The sequence below is a fragment of the Heliangelus exortis genome, chromosome 22 (assembly GCF_036169615.1).
Source record: "Heliangelus exortis chromosome 22, bHelExo1.hap1, whole genome shotgun sequence".
In the NCBI taxonomy this organism is placed as follows: Eukaryota; Metazoa; Chordata; class Aves; order Apodiformes; family Trochilidae; genus Heliangelus; species Heliangelus exortis.
In genome coordinates, this window is record NC_092443.1 from 2,036,599 (window position 1) to 2,053,414 (window position 16,816).

At 46.8% G+C, this 16,816-nt stretch overlaps 1 protein-coding gene across 1 annotated transcript in view; it reads left to right on the forward strand.

Annotated features, from left to right (window-relative positions):
* RABL6 (RAB, member RAS oncogene family like 6) overlaps window positions 1–16,816 on the forward strand; it is a 44,554-nt gene that overhangs the window by 19,131 nt on the left and 8,607 nt on the right. The window contains exons 8-10 of the mRNA XM_071766349.1: window positions 3,623–3,726; window positions 11,781–12,136; window positions 12,878–13,043. Coding sequence (XP_071622450.1) covers window positions 3,623–3,726; window positions 11,781–12,136; window positions 12,878–13,043 — 626 coding nt within the window. The remainder of the gene's footprint in view (window positions 1–3,622; window positions 3,727–11,780; window positions 12,137–12,877; window positions 13,044–16,816) is intronic.

The following is a 16,816-nucleotide window of genomic DNA, read 5'->3' on the forward strand; positions in this document are numbered from 1 at the left end:
TGTTAATAATCAGTCTATGCAATGATTTTCATAGTCATAAGCAGGAAATACCAAAGCATTTATTGCATCACTATTGCTTGGAAGGAGCTTTAGGATGCAAGTCTTAAAGGACCTTTTATTTAAATGTGCTGTGTATAAGTAAACATGATCTGTAACCTGAGGCAGAAAGCAATTAGGACACTTAGATAAGGTAATTGGCCCCAAGCCCAGAGAATTTCTTGGACAAATCTTGGTCTTCAGGGAAAGATAGAAAAAATAAATGTGATATAACCTTAAGCAGCTTGGGGAGTCCAGTGAGAATTGCTCAGGAAAGGCAAGGGAAATGGGGTGACCAGCTCACAGTTGTTCTCAGTGAGTTTGGGGTAAAACTGGGGGTAAACCAAAAGATGCCTCATAATTAGACTCCCAAATCCTGTGTTTTTCATGTAACAACTAAATAATTCAACACTGCTGAAACAAAACTGAAAAGTTTTCTCATTACAGTTTAGATCCTAAACTGCTGCTTTTGGGTGGCTCTGGGGGCTTTGCTGCCCCTTGGTTCTTAATTTGAGTTCATGGGGAGCCAGGCTGGGCCTGATGAACATCCAGTGAAGCATGATGGTAAAATTTGTAGGAAAATCACAGCTGGGCTTAATTCCTAAAGATTCTGCTTAAACCTTCAGAGAGATTTGCCAGTTACAGTGTCCAGAAAGGAGCAATTTCCCTGGTACATTGGTGCAAAGCAGGATTAAAGGAGAGGTATTACATGCACCTAGGATTTCATCAGTTTTAGTTGAGCTCTGAGGTTTCTGTGTTGCTCAACCCACAGCTCTCAAGGGGGGAAGGTGCTCAGCTGTGTGCTGGGTCCCTTTAGCAGATCTGGCATTCAGTGCACTGGTTTTAAGTTGCACATTTCTGGGTCCAGCTTCCATTCATTCATTATTCGTGAAGAAAGTGGTGGCTGAAATTCATACCCCCAGTATAAAGCACATTCCCTCTAGCAGCCCAGGCTCTTCAATTATTTATCAGTTCCTTTCCAGGGGAAGGATTGTCAGCCTGGAGAGTGCAGTTTAGCTGGGGGTATTGCTGGTGGCCCACATAATGTGCAAATGGGAGCAGGTCAATCAGGCTTTCAGAGGAGACAAAATTCTGCAGACAGCTGAATTTGCCTTTTGCCAGGAAGCTCTTGAAAGTGGCATTCAGCCAAAGCCTTGCTCTGTGGCACCTGATTTTTTTTCCCCTTCCTCTGGGTTGTTGCTAAAAATAATTTTTTAAATATTTTAATACCAGCATGGTAAAACAGAATTTATTTTTTAACAGTTTTTTTGAAGTCCATTATTAGTGATGAAATTTTTACAAAATTACATGTATGTCTTTCATAATTAAATTTAACTTCTTAACTTCAGTTTTCAAAGGTTACATTAAATTAAAACAACTCTGGCATATGTCTTACTGCAAAAGTATCAGGAAAGGCAAACCACTTGTTTAATGAAAGTCATTATCTCAGTGCCTAAGGTGAGCAGTGGGGAGCAGTGTCTCTTCTGCCTCTATTTATTCAGCTAATTTGCTCAGAATTTATTTCACTCATCTTAGGAAACAGGACAAAGAAACAGAAAATTTGCTCTTTTTTGTCTCATTTTTGCTTACACTGTGTGAGTGGCATAAAAGAATGAAATCCATTACTTCTATAATTTTTAATTTCTTGAATCTTGAATTCAATAATCTGGAATTATTCTAAAATCTTGATTGGTCCTTCTGTTCAGTGTAGCCAGTTTAAATATGTATAGTATGTTTGCTGAAATTTTGTTGACTATACCACAATAAAGGGAATTCAAGTTAACTAAAATCTTAATAATTCTTTGTCTGTGTGTTAGTTGAAGTCAAGTTCCATCTGCATAGGGTTTATGAATAGGGTAAATAAAAATTGCCTAGCAAAGGAAACAGGAATCAGACCAATGAAAACAGTAAAATTGAAGAATCTAAATATCTTGGGAGCAATAAATTACCATAAATGATCATAGAAGGTCTTTATTTTAAAGAAAAACCATATCTTGCCTATCTTTAAAGAAAACCAAGTATCTTCCAGTAAATAAGCTAACTTAAGTCATGGTAGAAGTTGATAGAAATCAACCTGCCCATGGAGGGTGATCTGCTTTGTATAAGATGAGTTATTTGCTCTTTAAATTTGCACACTTGATAGCTCCAGTGTTGCTGTGTCTAGGAAACAATATTGTCCATAGTCTGTGCAGGGGAGACTGAACACCATGTCCTGATGCAAATGTTTTTCTTCCCACGGGGATTTTATTCTGCAAATTGTGTAGATTTCCTTTTGTGCTCTTCCCTCCTGTGGGATGTCTGCAGTTCATGGCCCTGTTGTCAGACACAGAATTAAACATTCACCAGAGTTATTGACACCAAACTTCAAGAATATTTCTTGTAGTAGAAAGCTCAAGTGAATGTTGAAGATAAGGCTGTTAAAAAGTCAAAAATCTTTGCAGTTTGAAGAACATTTGGGGTTTCTCTTCCTCTTGCTTGGGCAGTGGAGCACCCTGGCAGCCAGCAGCATCATTGGCATCCTGGGCACAGTGCAGTGCTGTGACCCATTGGACCTGCCAGCACAAGCTGTCCCTGCTGCCTGGGCCAGCTCACCTATGGCCTGACACTGCCCAGCACTGAACACTGGGGCTTTTGACTCCAGGAATTGGTGTGTAAAGTGACTCGTGTGCCCTGAGCCTCCCCAGGAGGCTGGCAGGGTGCTGGGGGATGGATGTTCCTCTGCTCAGTGTCTGGGGTTATTGATCTCTTCTCCTTGCCATCCAGGCTGCTGGGGGGACTGTCCTGTTTGCAACTGATTTTGAGCCACTGAAGCCAACACTTGTCCTCAGCTGAGGTTTTTGCTTGAATTCTGTGGGAAATATGGAAAGGGAAGGACTGAGTTAATCTGTCCTGGGTTACATTAGTGAAGCAAACTCTCTTCATTGCACGTGTGAAATGGACTTAAGTCTTAGTTCCTGTGTGACCTGCACTAGGTGACCCTGCTCTGGCAGGGGGGTTGAACTTGATGATCTTTAGAGGTCCCTTCCAACCCCTAAGGTTCTGTAAGATTCTGAGTGGAGTGTCTGTCCCCCATCTGGGAGGCAGCAGGGACTGAGGGACAGCAGCTTCTAAAATTTCACTGACAGGTTGTGCTCCCTCATCTACCCTGACAGTAAAAAGAAAATTACTGTGAGGTTTTGCATCAGCTGGGCCCTGCTCACAGAGAAGCTTCTTTAGCTTTTTAGGGGGGAAAAAAGGTATCAGAATGAATGGGTTGCACAACCATACTCTGCAGGAGCTGATTCTGTTCTCCAAATGCCACTGGCAGTGCTGGGTCTGAAAATCACTCGTTATTGATTTATGGTTGAGAACAGCTCTCAGAACAAATTACTTTCTTACACAGAGACTTTGTGGATTAACATTCTTTTGCTACTGCTTCACCTGCTCTTTGTGCTTCTGTATTTCAGCTGAACACTGAGAGAGGGACTGAAGCTTCTGTTTAATTCATTGCTGTGCTGACACAAGATCTCTCTGTACCCTGTGAGTGCACAGAGATCTTTTACCATGACCCTTCCTGCTCAGACCCAGCTTGTTTTTCTTTCTTCAGAGGGAGACGTTGCTACGGCAGCTGGAGACAAATCAGCTGGATATTGATGCAACTTTGGAGGAGCTGTCAGTGCAGCAAGAGACAGAAGATCAAAACTACGAACTGTATGTCCTTGAGCCATCTTTTCTAACTTCTGGGTGTCAGGTGAATGTTGGGCAGCCCCAGCTAGGGCATGTGAAGGGTCCAACGAGGGACACTGAGACTTCCTTTGGATCCTGGAAAATGTCACTTTTAAGTGGCATCACCTGAAATAAAGCATGAACCTGGGGATCCCTGTGAAGGGTCTGGTATTACAGGCACGTGATGTACAGGAGGGCAGTGGAGGTGGAGCTGAGGAGCACTCCTGGAGGCAGCACATGTTGAAGGGATTGTAGATAAGTGTGTTGCAGCCTCTGCTGCTGAAAGGGGTTATTTTCCATCTCTGCTGCTCAGAAGACAAGTTGATTCCTCTTTTTCTGGCTGTTGCTTTCCTGTGTGTTGTGTGTTGTACGATAGGAATATAACAATCCAGCTCTCTTTTTTGCCTTTGAATACTTCTAGACTCCTCAGTGCATTTCTGGTTTGGAAGAGTGGATAGTTCCTGCTGGCTTGTGTTTGTTCAGTGCCCTGACTGTTTGCTTGCTGCTTGAAATGAGCTTTTGCCAGATTAGCTCTGCAAAGCCAGTGCATCTGTAGCACAGTGAACAGGAATCTCTTCAGATTTGTATGTTGTTGATAAATATGTCCTGGGAATTCCCACTGCAAGGTCCTTACTGCAGTAGTGAGCAAGCCAGAAAGATCAACTCCAGAATGAACTGGAAAAAAATACTTTACAGACATCTTTTTTTTGGAAGTTGGAATCGATTATTATAAAATATTAATGCACAGCCTTTTTGACAAGCATTTTTCAGACCAAGTTTCAAGCTCTATAACCTTGGTTGCTCTGTTCTCCTTTGTGAAAGCACAAAACTGTGCCAAACACACACAAAGCAGTCCTCTTTCCAGAGTGATCACCTCCTTCCTTCCCTGAGGCACTGGTTACCCTCCTCTTGCCTTCAGCAATTCTCTAGGCAGTCCCTTCTTAAAGGACTGGGCTGTGTGGGCTGTGCTGTCAAGAGTTTTCCAGTATTTCTGTTTATTCTGCATCAGTAATGGGAAGATTCTTAATCAAGGGTTGTCAGAGCTCTTCCAAACTTACACCAGAAGATCTTGCTCCTTTGTCACCTCTCACCCTTACACCAGGACCCTCACATGGGCCAGTTCAGCTCACAGATTTCTGGGTTAATCCAAGCTGGGCTGGCTCAGGGAAGCATCTGCTGAACATGAAAATGTGAGGGAAGCAGCAGCAGTGTGGGACTGGCAGAGATGGGATGAGCTTGGGCAATACAAGAGCTTCCAGTTCCAACAGTGGATGTTGGACTGGATCATGGCATCCAGCTGGAGCATTGCACTGTACACCAGGTGATATTAGTGGTGTGTTTCCACTCCAGAGGGTACCCTGGCTGGGTACATGCTCCTGCAGAAATGCTGTCATCACTCAAGTAGCATTTCCAATGTGGTGACATCCTAGGGCCAGGCTGGTCCCACTGCTTTAGGCACTGTGCAATGACAAATCCAAAGGGCCATTATTTTGGGATTGCCATCTTTAACGTGGCACTGCAGTGGATGTCCCAGGGAGCATTTTCCTCCTTGTGTTCAGCCCATGGTCTTGTTGGACCTTGGCAGATGTGAGGCCCTTGTCTGAGCTGCTCCTGAGTTCTGCTGATGTTCAGCACGAATTGCACAGCAAGGAGAGGTCTCCTTGGGCTGCAGGTCATGGTGTGGCTGCTGGAACAGCTCTTCCGAGGCAATTCCTTCTCTCCTGCCACAAAATCAGGCCATGGAGGAGGCACAAGGTGACAGTGCTAGGACATCTCAGTGATTTCCTCAACCCCTGTGCACAGCGGCTCTGTCACCAGGACCGACGCTAAATCGGGATCAGTGAGAACAGAAAGGGAACAAAAACTCTTCCTCCTCTTTGCAGCTGGGTACCCAAGGACAAGATGTCATTGCTGCAAAATGTGGATCCCAGAGAAGACACGAGGTGGCACCCAAAGCTGCCTCATCTCCTTACATAAGGCATCCCTTGGCAGCACTGGCTCTGCCTGCCCAGACGGATTTAGCTGCTTCCAGCTCTTTCCCTGAGCTTGGTCTCCTCTCTGCCTGCCACAAATCTTGCTCTGATACATTTCCTGTAGTTTCTCAGATTTTACATTTTCAGTACTCTTTAAAAAGCACATTTCAGCTCTTTCTGAGTTCCTGAATTCTTATTAAACAAACAGCAGTGACATTTTTACTCGGTTCTGGATTTGTACTTAATTTGCTCATTTTTTCCATCTGTAGTGGTGACTGGCTTGTCTTCTGTCACAAGGAAAACTGTGTGCCTGTTCTCTCACTGAATGGTGTGCATGGAGAAATGTTTTTTGGGAAATTTTGGAAGCTCATCCTGAAAAATTAATTTTTTTTTTTTCAGGAATAAGCTGCTGGTGAAAATATTTGCAACAGTTAGTAAGAAGCAGATTTAATGTACAGTTTTCATGAGCTTTTATCTTTGCATTTTCTCTATTACTCTCTTTTTTTTTTTTTTTTTTACCATGAAAAGACAGTTTCAAAGGTTAAGAAATCAACTCTCTTGGAATTCACTTATTTTTTCCTGGAGACTTATGTAGTCAAAAGAAATACTTAAGTTCTTCATGAGAAATCCCATCTTTATCCTGCTACATCCATGTTGTGTCAACTGGAAAACCTGAGGAGTTCTTGGGCAGCAGGGTTCAGCACCACTTGGCAATTTATTTCAGTGTCTTGGGCTTAGAGGGAAATCAGGTTTAATACCTTTAAAGAGTCCAAAACAAACGTGGAAATGTAACCCTCAATAACCTCAGTTACACTCATGTCACACGGCCTATTAATCTTTGTTTTTACAATTAATAACATAACCCAAAGCTTTTCATGCCACATGAAATACACTTGAAAAATTGCTCACAGCACGTTGCATTTAGGAGCCAAAAAGCTTCAGGCTGCTCCAGTCCTCAATAGTGAATGAGCATGAGCACTGATAATTTTAGGAACTGTGAAGCTAACAAGTCTTTCTGTGCTTTATTTTTACTTTGGTCTAAGAGCAGAGCAACAGTAACCTCAGGCCCTGATGAATATTCAGAGCATGTTCATCTTTAAAATTGCATAAAAGTCTCTTCTTGCAAGCAGGTCCAACTGACAGTGAATTATTCAGGGGGTTTGAGGATGTGGACTTGTTACTTGGTCTGAAATGGAAGGATTGAGAGGTGAGGACACATAACCCATCTGGTGTTGTGTAGCACATTTACTGGCTCTGTATCTCAACTGAACAAATGAGTTTATCTTGTGCTTTTATGGGACCTGGTCTGTGCCTGGTGTGGACATGATGCTGCTTGCTTCACAGTAACATTTTGTGGGGGTCCTTCTGTGAGGGACTGACAAGAAAAGATAGAAGGAGGAACACAGTGGCCAGATTATAATAGGATATAAGAAAAAACAGACACGTGGCAGGTTTGGCTTGGTGTGTTCCCTAAACAGCCACACTTGTGCCTCTGAAGGGTGTGTGTAAAGCCAGAGAAAGCATTCATGCATTATGTAGTATTTTTGAAGTGTGGAGGATGCTTAAACACCTCCACCCTGGAAATTACTGAGAGCTTGCTGGCAGCATTTTCATGTATTCTGGTTTTCCACCCACCTCTTCCATGGAAGAAGATATGAATATGAAAGCTCAGCAGAGCTGGTTTATGCAGCCCATGTGAATCCAGGATCAGACCATCTCCATTTCCCAGTGCCATGGCACACAGCACAACACTTGGCCCACGTGTCTGGTTGGGGCTGAGGAGGGTGACATAGAGCACACGTGCCACAGCTCTCCTTGGTGCTGTGCTGGGGTAAGAGCCTGTGTCACACTGTCCCCAAATAACCATTGCATCTTTCTACTAAAAATAACTTGCTGTCCCTTGTTCTGATGCCCTTCACACAGTGTAGGTGAGCAAGGCAGAGGAGCACAGGTGCAGAAGCCTGCATGTGTGTTACTCTCCAGACTAGCTGAGCTGGAGGGAAGGATGACACTCTTTATACTTCAGTTCTGTAGCCTTTTATCCCTCCAGCTCCTAAAATTCATGTGTTTCTGCAGGAGAAACAGGTGGTAGTCACAGCCCTCCCTCCCTCTGGAGCTGGCTCCTTGCCCAGAACAAAGCAGGTTCTTTCCAAAATGGGCAGTTTTGGTAGTACACAGTACAGTAAATCTTCAAGTACCCTGATACTGTGAAGAGTGTCCTCTTTTTTGGGTCCAACTTTAAGAACTCCTTAGATTTCATATTCTGCGTCTTAACATGATTATATATGTGCTTCCTATGTGCTTCCTATGTACTTCCTAGAGGATCTTTGATCTTCAGGTTACAATAGTCTTACCCTGCCTGAGTCACCCAGTTGTCTTGATGGTGGCACCCAGTAACCTGATCAAGGACTCAGAGGTTGTTCTGTTCTCTTCTTGTGTAGTGTTGGTGCTTTAGGTGCTCACAGAGGCAGCTGCAGAGCTCAGCCAGGAGAAGGATAATGCTGGCACCAGTACCTTGCCTGCTGGACAAGCCTCCAGCCAGGGTGGCTGTTGCTATAAACAAGAGCAGGGAGCAAGTAGATCAGCTGGGATTAATCTCCCTTCAGAGCTGGGAGGAGGAGGCTTTAACCCTGGGTAAGGCTTGAGAGGAGGAGTCCCACAGAGCAGAGCTCTTCAGCCATCCTGCCTTTGGCTCGCCAGGAATCCAAGCTCAGAGGGGAGGGGTGACAGAATTCAGCACTTCTGGTGTGGGTTTGTGGAGCCACACGTCCTGTGCAGGCAGCTCTCGTGGGTGGCTTTCAGGCCCTGACAGCTCATGGGGTGTGCAGGTTCAGAGCATTTTCTGTGTTGGAGAAGGGCTGAACTGCAGGTACCCTTGGTGCATCTTTCCCTCCCACTGCACTTTGTGTAGTCTGCCCTGAAGGATGCTGAATGCACATGAGGGGATCCCTCCTCAGGAGGGGGGTGATGTGCTGCTGCTCAGCCCTGCAGGGCAGCAACAGGGATGGATGGGAAACACACTGGTACCTCCTTGCTGTCTGTGTGAGGCATTGTGCACCTTCCCAACAAACCCAAACAATCACTGCAGAGCTCAGTGCAAGAGTGAAGCTCCTTTGTGTTTTCTCTTCAGTGCATAACAAATCCATGCACCAGTTTTAGCAGAATGTGTTGTCATGCAGCCTTCCCCAGCTACTCATCCCCTGGGAGGAAGGAATGCTGGAGTGGATGCTCTGTCACATGCTTTGATCTCAGCTCTGCCAGGAGCTTTTTTGTTGTAGCCACTCTGCCTGGTGGAATAAGCACATAAGCTTTGGCCTAGATCCTGGGAAGCATCACCAAGGCCACCACAGCGTGGCACTGATTTAGGTGCCTTAACAGCAGGGGACAGGCAGTGGATGGCTGTGTGACAGCCACACTCCCTTCCTGCTCCTCCTGTGCAGCCTTTAGTCCATTCTGGAATGAGTGGGTGAGTGTCTCCTGGTGTGGTGAACTTGGAGCAAGAACCCTTGTGTCCTAGCCCTTCAGCAGAGGAGTGTTTCCTTTGTACTGCTGAATTTCTTCCCATTTCTCTTATTCAGGATCATCCAGTTCCCTCTGTATCTTGTCCCTCTCTGTTGATGCTGCCTCCCAGATTTCAGCCTCACGAGCAATTCCCTGGTCTCTGTGCTTCTTTATTGAAATGCTGAAATACACCACAAGGCTGATCCTTGAGGAACAGTACCAAGGATTTCTTTCTTAGCTAATGCTGCTTTTCAGTGCTGCCCTTTAGCCAGTTCCTTAGTTATGGAGGAATCCTGGTTTTCCAATTCCAGTAACAGCTTCCCAGGGGTGTTATTCTCTAGGGCTCCCAATACCACTGATCACAAACTACATTAGTTTGTTCCTTAAAAGTGTGACAGGTTGCTCCTTAAAATAAGAAATGAGATCTCTAGGGGGGTTCAAGTCTTCCAGCCCCTGCTCTTTGCTTTCTGTTTGGCAGCAGTTGCAGTGAAGGTGCCTGGTGAGGATGTCTGGCTGGCTCAAGTCCCTGAAGGATGAGGTTGTGCTCTTGTGGGAGAGGAGTCTCTGTTTTGACATCCTTGTTGCCTGGAGCACAACAAAGTTTGTCTGTCCTGCAGTAGCAGTTCAACCCAAAGCCTCTTTTCACAAGTTCATTAGGCTTAATGAAATAAGAGGTGAGACCATGATGCTTGCTCAGTTTTTTACACAATACTTTATTCTGGATGCCCCCTTTATCTCTTAGATGTGCTGCTTGAAACCATTTTGTTGTAAGAGCCTCTCTTTGTCAGTGTTTCTCTGCAAACAGCTTGTGAAAAGGCTGCAAACTGAACGGGCTGCAGAAGGAGGCTGCAGCAGCATCAGGCTTGGTTTCTTTTTTGAAAAGGACAGAGAATTTCACCCTCTCCAGCTTACAGGCTTTGATGCTCTTCTAGTGAGGAATCCAGGCAGGACCACAGCTTGCTTCAAAGGTTCTGCTGTTTGGCTTTACTGCCTCCCACACAGAGGGGGAGTGTGCAGGGGGAGAGACTGCTTGTGTGTGCATGTTGGGCAGAGGATAACAGCAGTCAGTCCTCTGTGAGCCCTCTGGATAGCTTTTTTTTTTTTTTATATTCAAGGATTCTCCTCGCAAATCCATTCCCGGCTGAAATAAGAGGTTGTGATAGCATTTGAGTTTTCTTGAGCACTCTGATCTCTTCTGCAGAATCTAAAAATGTGCCATTCCTATAGCACTTACTCCCTTAGAGACATGTCCAAGAGTTGACTTCAGATGGTGTTTCAAGCCCTGGCATTTGTTATAGCTCAGGGAATTCCCAGCAGCATTCCAAATACCAGTTGAATCCTGCAGTCCAGAGCAGGTGGGGATTTTCCACACCTCAATGTACATTGGGTGAGTTTTTAGCTCATGTAAACCAGATTCATCATGGCCCAGGGAGCTGCAGCATAGCTGAAAGCAGACCCAGACCTGAACCCTCCCAGCTCAGCACATAGCCAAAGCACTCCACCATCATGCTCAGTGCTCTGTTGGGCAGGTTTTCTCCATTCATTTTATTAGAAAACTGAAGAAGTGTGGGCTGGATGAGTGGAAGTTAGGTGGATTGAGAGCTGGCTGTGGGACAGAACTCAGGGGGATCAATGGAGCAGGGTCCCCCAGTGCTCAGTCTGGTCTTGTTCAATGTGTTCATCAATGACCTGGATGAGGAGAAGGTGTATCCTTCACTGATGATGCAAAGCTGGGAGAGGTGGCTGACACTCCAGAGGGCTGTGCTGCCATCCAGCATGACCTGGACAGCCTGGAGAGCTGGGCAGAGATGAACCTGATGGGGCTCAATAAGAGCACGTGTAGGATGCTACACCTGGGGAGGAAGAACCCCAAGCACCAGTGTAGGTTAGGGTGGACTTGCTGGAAGGCAGTTCAGAGGAGAAGGAGTCCTGATAGTGAATTATCCATAACTCAGCAGTGTGTCCTTGCTGCCAGGAAGGCCAAGGGAATACTTGGCTGCATAAAGAAGAGTGGGCAGTAGGTTGAGGGAGGCCGTTCTCCACCTCTGCCCTGGTGAGGCTGCATCCAGTTCTGGGCTGCCCAGTTTGAGAGACTGGGATCTACTAGAAAGAGTCCAGTGGAGGGCAGCAAAGATCACTGGGGCATTGGAGCATTCCTGTTATGAGGAAAAGCTGAGAGAGCTGGGACTCAAGCCTGAAGAAGAGAAGGCTGAGGAGAGACCTTGTTAATGTCTGCAAGTATCTGAAGGGTGGGCGTGAGGAAGATGGAGCAGAACTCTTCTCAGTAGTTCCCAATGACAGGATGAAGGGCAATGGGCACAAGCTGGAACATAGGAAGTTCCATTTAAACATCTGAGGGTGCCAAGGCACTGGAACAGACTGCCCAGGGAGGTTGTGGAGTCCCCTTCTCCGGAGATAGTCAAAACCCCCCTGGATGCAGTCCTGTGTGATGTGCTTTAGGTGATCCTGCTTCAGTGGGGGAGTTTGACTAGATGGTATCTAGAAATCTCTTCCAACTCTGACGATTCTCTGATCCCTTACATTCCCAATTTTTCTTCCTTGCAGCTTCCTTGAGATGATGGAAGCCCGAAGCCGAGGACACACATCACCCCTAACAACCAACGGGCAAAGCCCCTCCTCTGGCTCCCAGTCACCCATAGTACCCCCGAGCTCCACCTCGACAGGCAGCTCAAGCCCTGGCACCCCGCAGCCACTCCAGCCACTTGCCACAAGCTCCACCATTTCTCCTGAACCCCCCCCATCTTTTTCACCAGTGCCTGCACCTGAAGCCCAGCAGCCCCACTTGCCTCCCCCAGCTACACCCTCCCCAGCCCCTCCGCCCGCAGCCCCGCCAAAGCGCAGCATTATATCTCGTCTCTTTGGGACCTCTCCTGCCCCAGACCCCTCTCCTCCCCAGCCAGGTAGGTGCTGGAGCAGGGTGTCTCCCGTGGGCATTTCTCTGGCAGACAGGGGTCTGAAAACCACAGGCCTTGTGTCTGTGCAGCACGTATCCAAGGAGTGCTGTGCTGTCTTTCTCCCATTTTGGTTTTTCTCTGGGCTGGGGGCTGTGTCCAGCCAGCTGGGTGGTGGCTGCAGTTGTGCTGCAGGAGAAAGGGGACACACAAGGGGACACTAAGAAAATGCCCTTCAGCTTCTTGCCAGGAGCAGACATACTGCTTGAATGGGAAGAATTGTCAGAAAAGCCATTGGAAGCACTGTCTTCACAAAAATCTGGAGGCTCAAAAGGGCTTCTGTGTGTTAACAGAGAACAGTGGAGTGCTGGTTTTAAAGGTTATTCAGCCAGAAATGATCACTTAAGTCCAGGCTCTGCAGCAGATTTGCCTCTTGAGAAATAATCTGCTTCAAAGATGGTCTGAGAAGGAGGACAGCCTGCCTCAGCTGCTTCCCTAGTGCAGAGCAGGGCAGCATGTGGGCCCAACCCCTGCCCAGGGAAGTTGCTGGGCAGAGGCATCCAAGGTTTTGTTGCATGCACTTTTACTAAGATGGACCTAAATGTAACATTCTGGACTGGTTTGAGTACCCTGTTCATACCCTGCCTTTTCCTTTGCTGTGTAGCCTTGGACAGGACAGATCTTAGAGAAGCAAATTTCTGTTTTACTTGTGGTGCACCCTGTGTTTTACAACTGCTGTTGTTAATGCAGACCCTGCTGCTGCCTCTCCTTCTCCCCACCCTGAAGCCCCTGTGAAAGTGCAGAGTGTGGAGGATTTTGTTCCTGATGACAGCCTGGACCACAGCTTTCTGGAAGAGCCAGCCCCACAGAAGGAGAAAGGGAAACCACAGCCTAAACACCGCGTGGACAGCGAGAGGTGAGGAGGGGAGGATGGAGGGAGGGGAGTCAGGGACATTCCTGGATGTGCAGAGTGATAACTTGGGCCTGGCTAACCTGAGGTGCTCTGATTCTGCTCTGGAGCCAGGCTCAGAGAGTTGGGGTTGTTCAGCCTGGAGAAGAGAAGGGTCTGGGTACAGCCTTTCACTTCAAGGGGAGAAAGATGGAGAAGGACTTTCTAGCAGAGCCTGCAGTGACAGGGTTTTAGAGGTTTTAAGCTGCAAGAGAGAAGATCCAGACTAGAGTAGATAATAGGAAGAAATTTTTTACAGCAAGGGTGGTGAGACAGTGGCCCAAGTTGCCCAGAGGGGTGGTAGAGGCCTCATCCCTGTAAATATTCAGGGTCAGGTGGGACCAAGCTGTGAGCAGCCTGATGGATTTGAAGATATCCCTGCCCATTCTCAGGGCTTGGACTGGATGAGCTTTAAAAGCCCCTTCCAACCCAAACCAGCCTGGGATTCTGTCCTCCAAGTGGCAGAGCACTGTGCTTACGCTGCAGCCTGGAGTTTTGGGGGATTTTTTTCTTTTCTCTTTTTTTCTTTTCCTGGCTTTGATGTTTTAAACCAAATAAAGGGAAAAGGGATTGTGTATACTGAGCTGCTCAGGCTAGAGGCTGTGCAGCAAGCTGTAACAAAGCAGACTGTCACTTAAGAGGTGACCTAAGCACATTCACAAGGTCTGCATCCCTCTGGTTAGGGTAGTCCTTGCCTGCTGCCTCTTGTCATGCTCACTGTATTAACCAGGAGGGTAATTAAATGCTGATACAGCTCATCTGTGAATGTGGGGGATTCTGCACTTTTTTGCATCTTTATCATGATTCAGTGTTCTCTAGTTCAACTACAACTTGAAATCAATGCTGTGTGTGAGACTCAGTGCCTGTCTAATGCAGGTCAGCCTGAATCATCATCCCTTGTGATGGGAGAACACATGGATGTTTTATTAATAAAGAAAGAGAAAAAAAAGTGAGATGGTTGCTAGAAGCCTGCTGGCCTGCAAAGCATCTTGCTCGTGGCTGTGGCTGAGCTGGGATATTTTTCTGTGTTTAACAAGGAAATGGCAGGAGAGCCAAGCCTGACCTTCTGGGGTTTGCTGTAGGGCTGGGTCCCGGGGTACCCTCCCAGCTCTTCAGCTGCAGTTCTTGTGGTGGGTAGGAGGCTGGGTGTTTTTTATTAAACTCCTCTTCTCTAGGACATCAGTCATTGGAAGCAAGTGGGTGGTGGACTGAATAAAAAGCCAGACATCTCAAACAGGGGTGCTCCTTGCTCCTTAGCTGCAGAGTTGTCACATTGTGATGCCCTTTGGCATTCTGTCCCCAGCCTTGGCAGCCTTCCAGTGTTTAGGAGCTGGTGGGGACACAGAGAAAGAGACTTCTGGGCTTTCCTGGGGGGGACATTCATTCACAGCTTCATCCTTTGGGAACAGCAGTAACCATCTGCAGTTGAACAGCTCTGTTTCCCTAGGAAAAGACCTTGCAGTGCATCCCTGCAGATTCAGATGCTGATTATTTCTCTGCAGCTTAGCATCCATATCTTGCTCTGGTTTCTTGTGCAGTTCACAATTTTCTCAGTGGCCTGGCAATTGCACTTTTTCTACCAGAAAAGAGCCCCCTGCACTAAGCCAGATCTGCTGAAATTCAGAGGTGTGACCATCACTGCAATAATTTATATTCTTCAGGATGCCAATTACAACCCCACTACTTCTGTAGACATTATCCCTAATAATCAGCTTCTGCTGCAGTGAGTAGGTTGTTGTAGTTAACAACAAAATCTGCTGCTGCAGAAATTTATTTACAGAACAGAAAAGTTTTCCTGTGAAACCACTCAAACCTAATGGAGATGTTATTGGTTTTCAAAAATTAAATACTGGAAGCTTGCACCTCAGTGAGGAACAAAGCCTGAGGATGTATTAGAGATGCATTTGGGTCTCTTGAACATTTTTTGAGTGTTGAGCTTACACAGCTTGCCAGCATTTCTTGTGGGTGTGCTGCAACCAAATATAAGCTCCAGACTTGAAGAGCTGTTGAAGATGGTGCAGAAGAATGGGCTGTGTGTTAAGAGTTTGTGGTTGACCCAAATGAGAGAGATAAGAGTCTTGTTGGTTATCTCACATGAGGAGGCCTCAGGCACAGTGTGTTTCATGTATAAAGCAGAGTTGCATTCACAGAATCACAGAATGGCTGAGGTTGGAAAGCATCTTTGGAGGTCATCTGGTCCAACCACTCTGCTCAACCAGGGCCACCCAGAGCTGGTTGCTCAGGACCATGTCCAGATGGCTTTCAAATATCTCCATGGATGGAGACTCCACAATCTCTGTGCCAGAGCTCAGTCACCCACACAGCACAAAAACTGTTTCACAGGGAACCTTCTGTGTTCCAGTTTGTACCCCTTGCCTCTTTTCTTGTCAGTGGGCAGCACTGAAAGGAACTTGGCTCCATCTTTGCAACCTTCTTCAGATATTTCAGCACGTTTATAAGGTCCCCCCAAGCCTCCTAGGAGTCCCAGCATTCCTGACTCACATGAGAGAGCCTTTCCTCATGTGAGAGATGCTCCAGACACTGAATCATCTTTATTGCTCTTCACTGGGCTCTCTCCAATATACCCATGTCTCATGTCCTGAGGAGCACCCAGCACCCCAGGTGTGGCCTCACCAGTGCTGAGCAGAGGGGAGGGATCACCTCCCTTGACCTGCTGGCAGTACTTTCCCTCCTGAAGCCCAGGATCCCATTTGCCTTCTTGGCAGCAGGGCCATCTTGCTGACTTCCATTCAACTTGAGCCCCCCAGAACCCCCAGACTCATTTCTGCCAAGCTGTTTTCCAGCTGGGTGCCCCCCAGTTCCCTTTGTTGAACTTCAGGAGGTTCCTGTCAGCCCAGGTTTGAGACCCTGTGCTCAGCTTGCAGCCAGGTTTTGTGTCACCTCCTGTTCTGTGTACATGGCAGAGGAGGAAACCCCAGAGTGCTCTTTGATCAGTAGCTCAGACAGACCTTGGCAAGTGTGGTTGCTTTTGTTTTTTGGTTCATACCTCAACACTGACACAGGCTTGGCAGCAAGCCAGGTGGTGGAGAGAGGTGGTGCAACGAGCTTGGGTTTTGCATGCTCTGAATTCCTCCCAGCTGGAACCTCAGGACCACAAGCTGATAGTAATTTTGCATTGTCAGGCTTTGTTTGTACTGCAGCAGTAAGTTTCCTGATGTATATCCACTCCATGGCTTTGCTCTTAAGCTGCCAATCAACAATTTATCTGGAAATTATAGATGGAGGCAGCGTTTCCACTGCAAAGAGAGGTGACCCACTTTGTGAGGGGGTGTGTGCACACGTGGGTATTCTCTTTACACTGGGAATGCTCTAAAGGCTGCAAGGCTTGCATGGTGTGCTGTGGAAGGACAGGAGCAGCAATCTCTGAAGAGTCCCCATACTTCCTAGAGCAGTGATGTGTTAAAGAAATGCAGTGTCACTACTTCAGAATAGCACCCTACCCATTTTAGGATGCAACTCCCATTTTCTTTTCAGTGCATTTCAAGAGGAAGCCCTGCCAGTGCTTCACAGACCTCAGAAATCGCTCACTTGTAATTCCTCCAGCCTTGGAGACTGTTTTAAACACCACTTTTCATCTCCTTTGTGTGGGATGGGCTGTTTGCCTCCTTTCTGGCTCAGTATGAGAGCAGCAGTGTTAGAGATAAAGGGGTTCAGCAGTTTGCTGGGCTGGGAGCAGCAGAGGAATGGCTGTCAGCCCTGTTCTGAGCCCTCTGACCAGG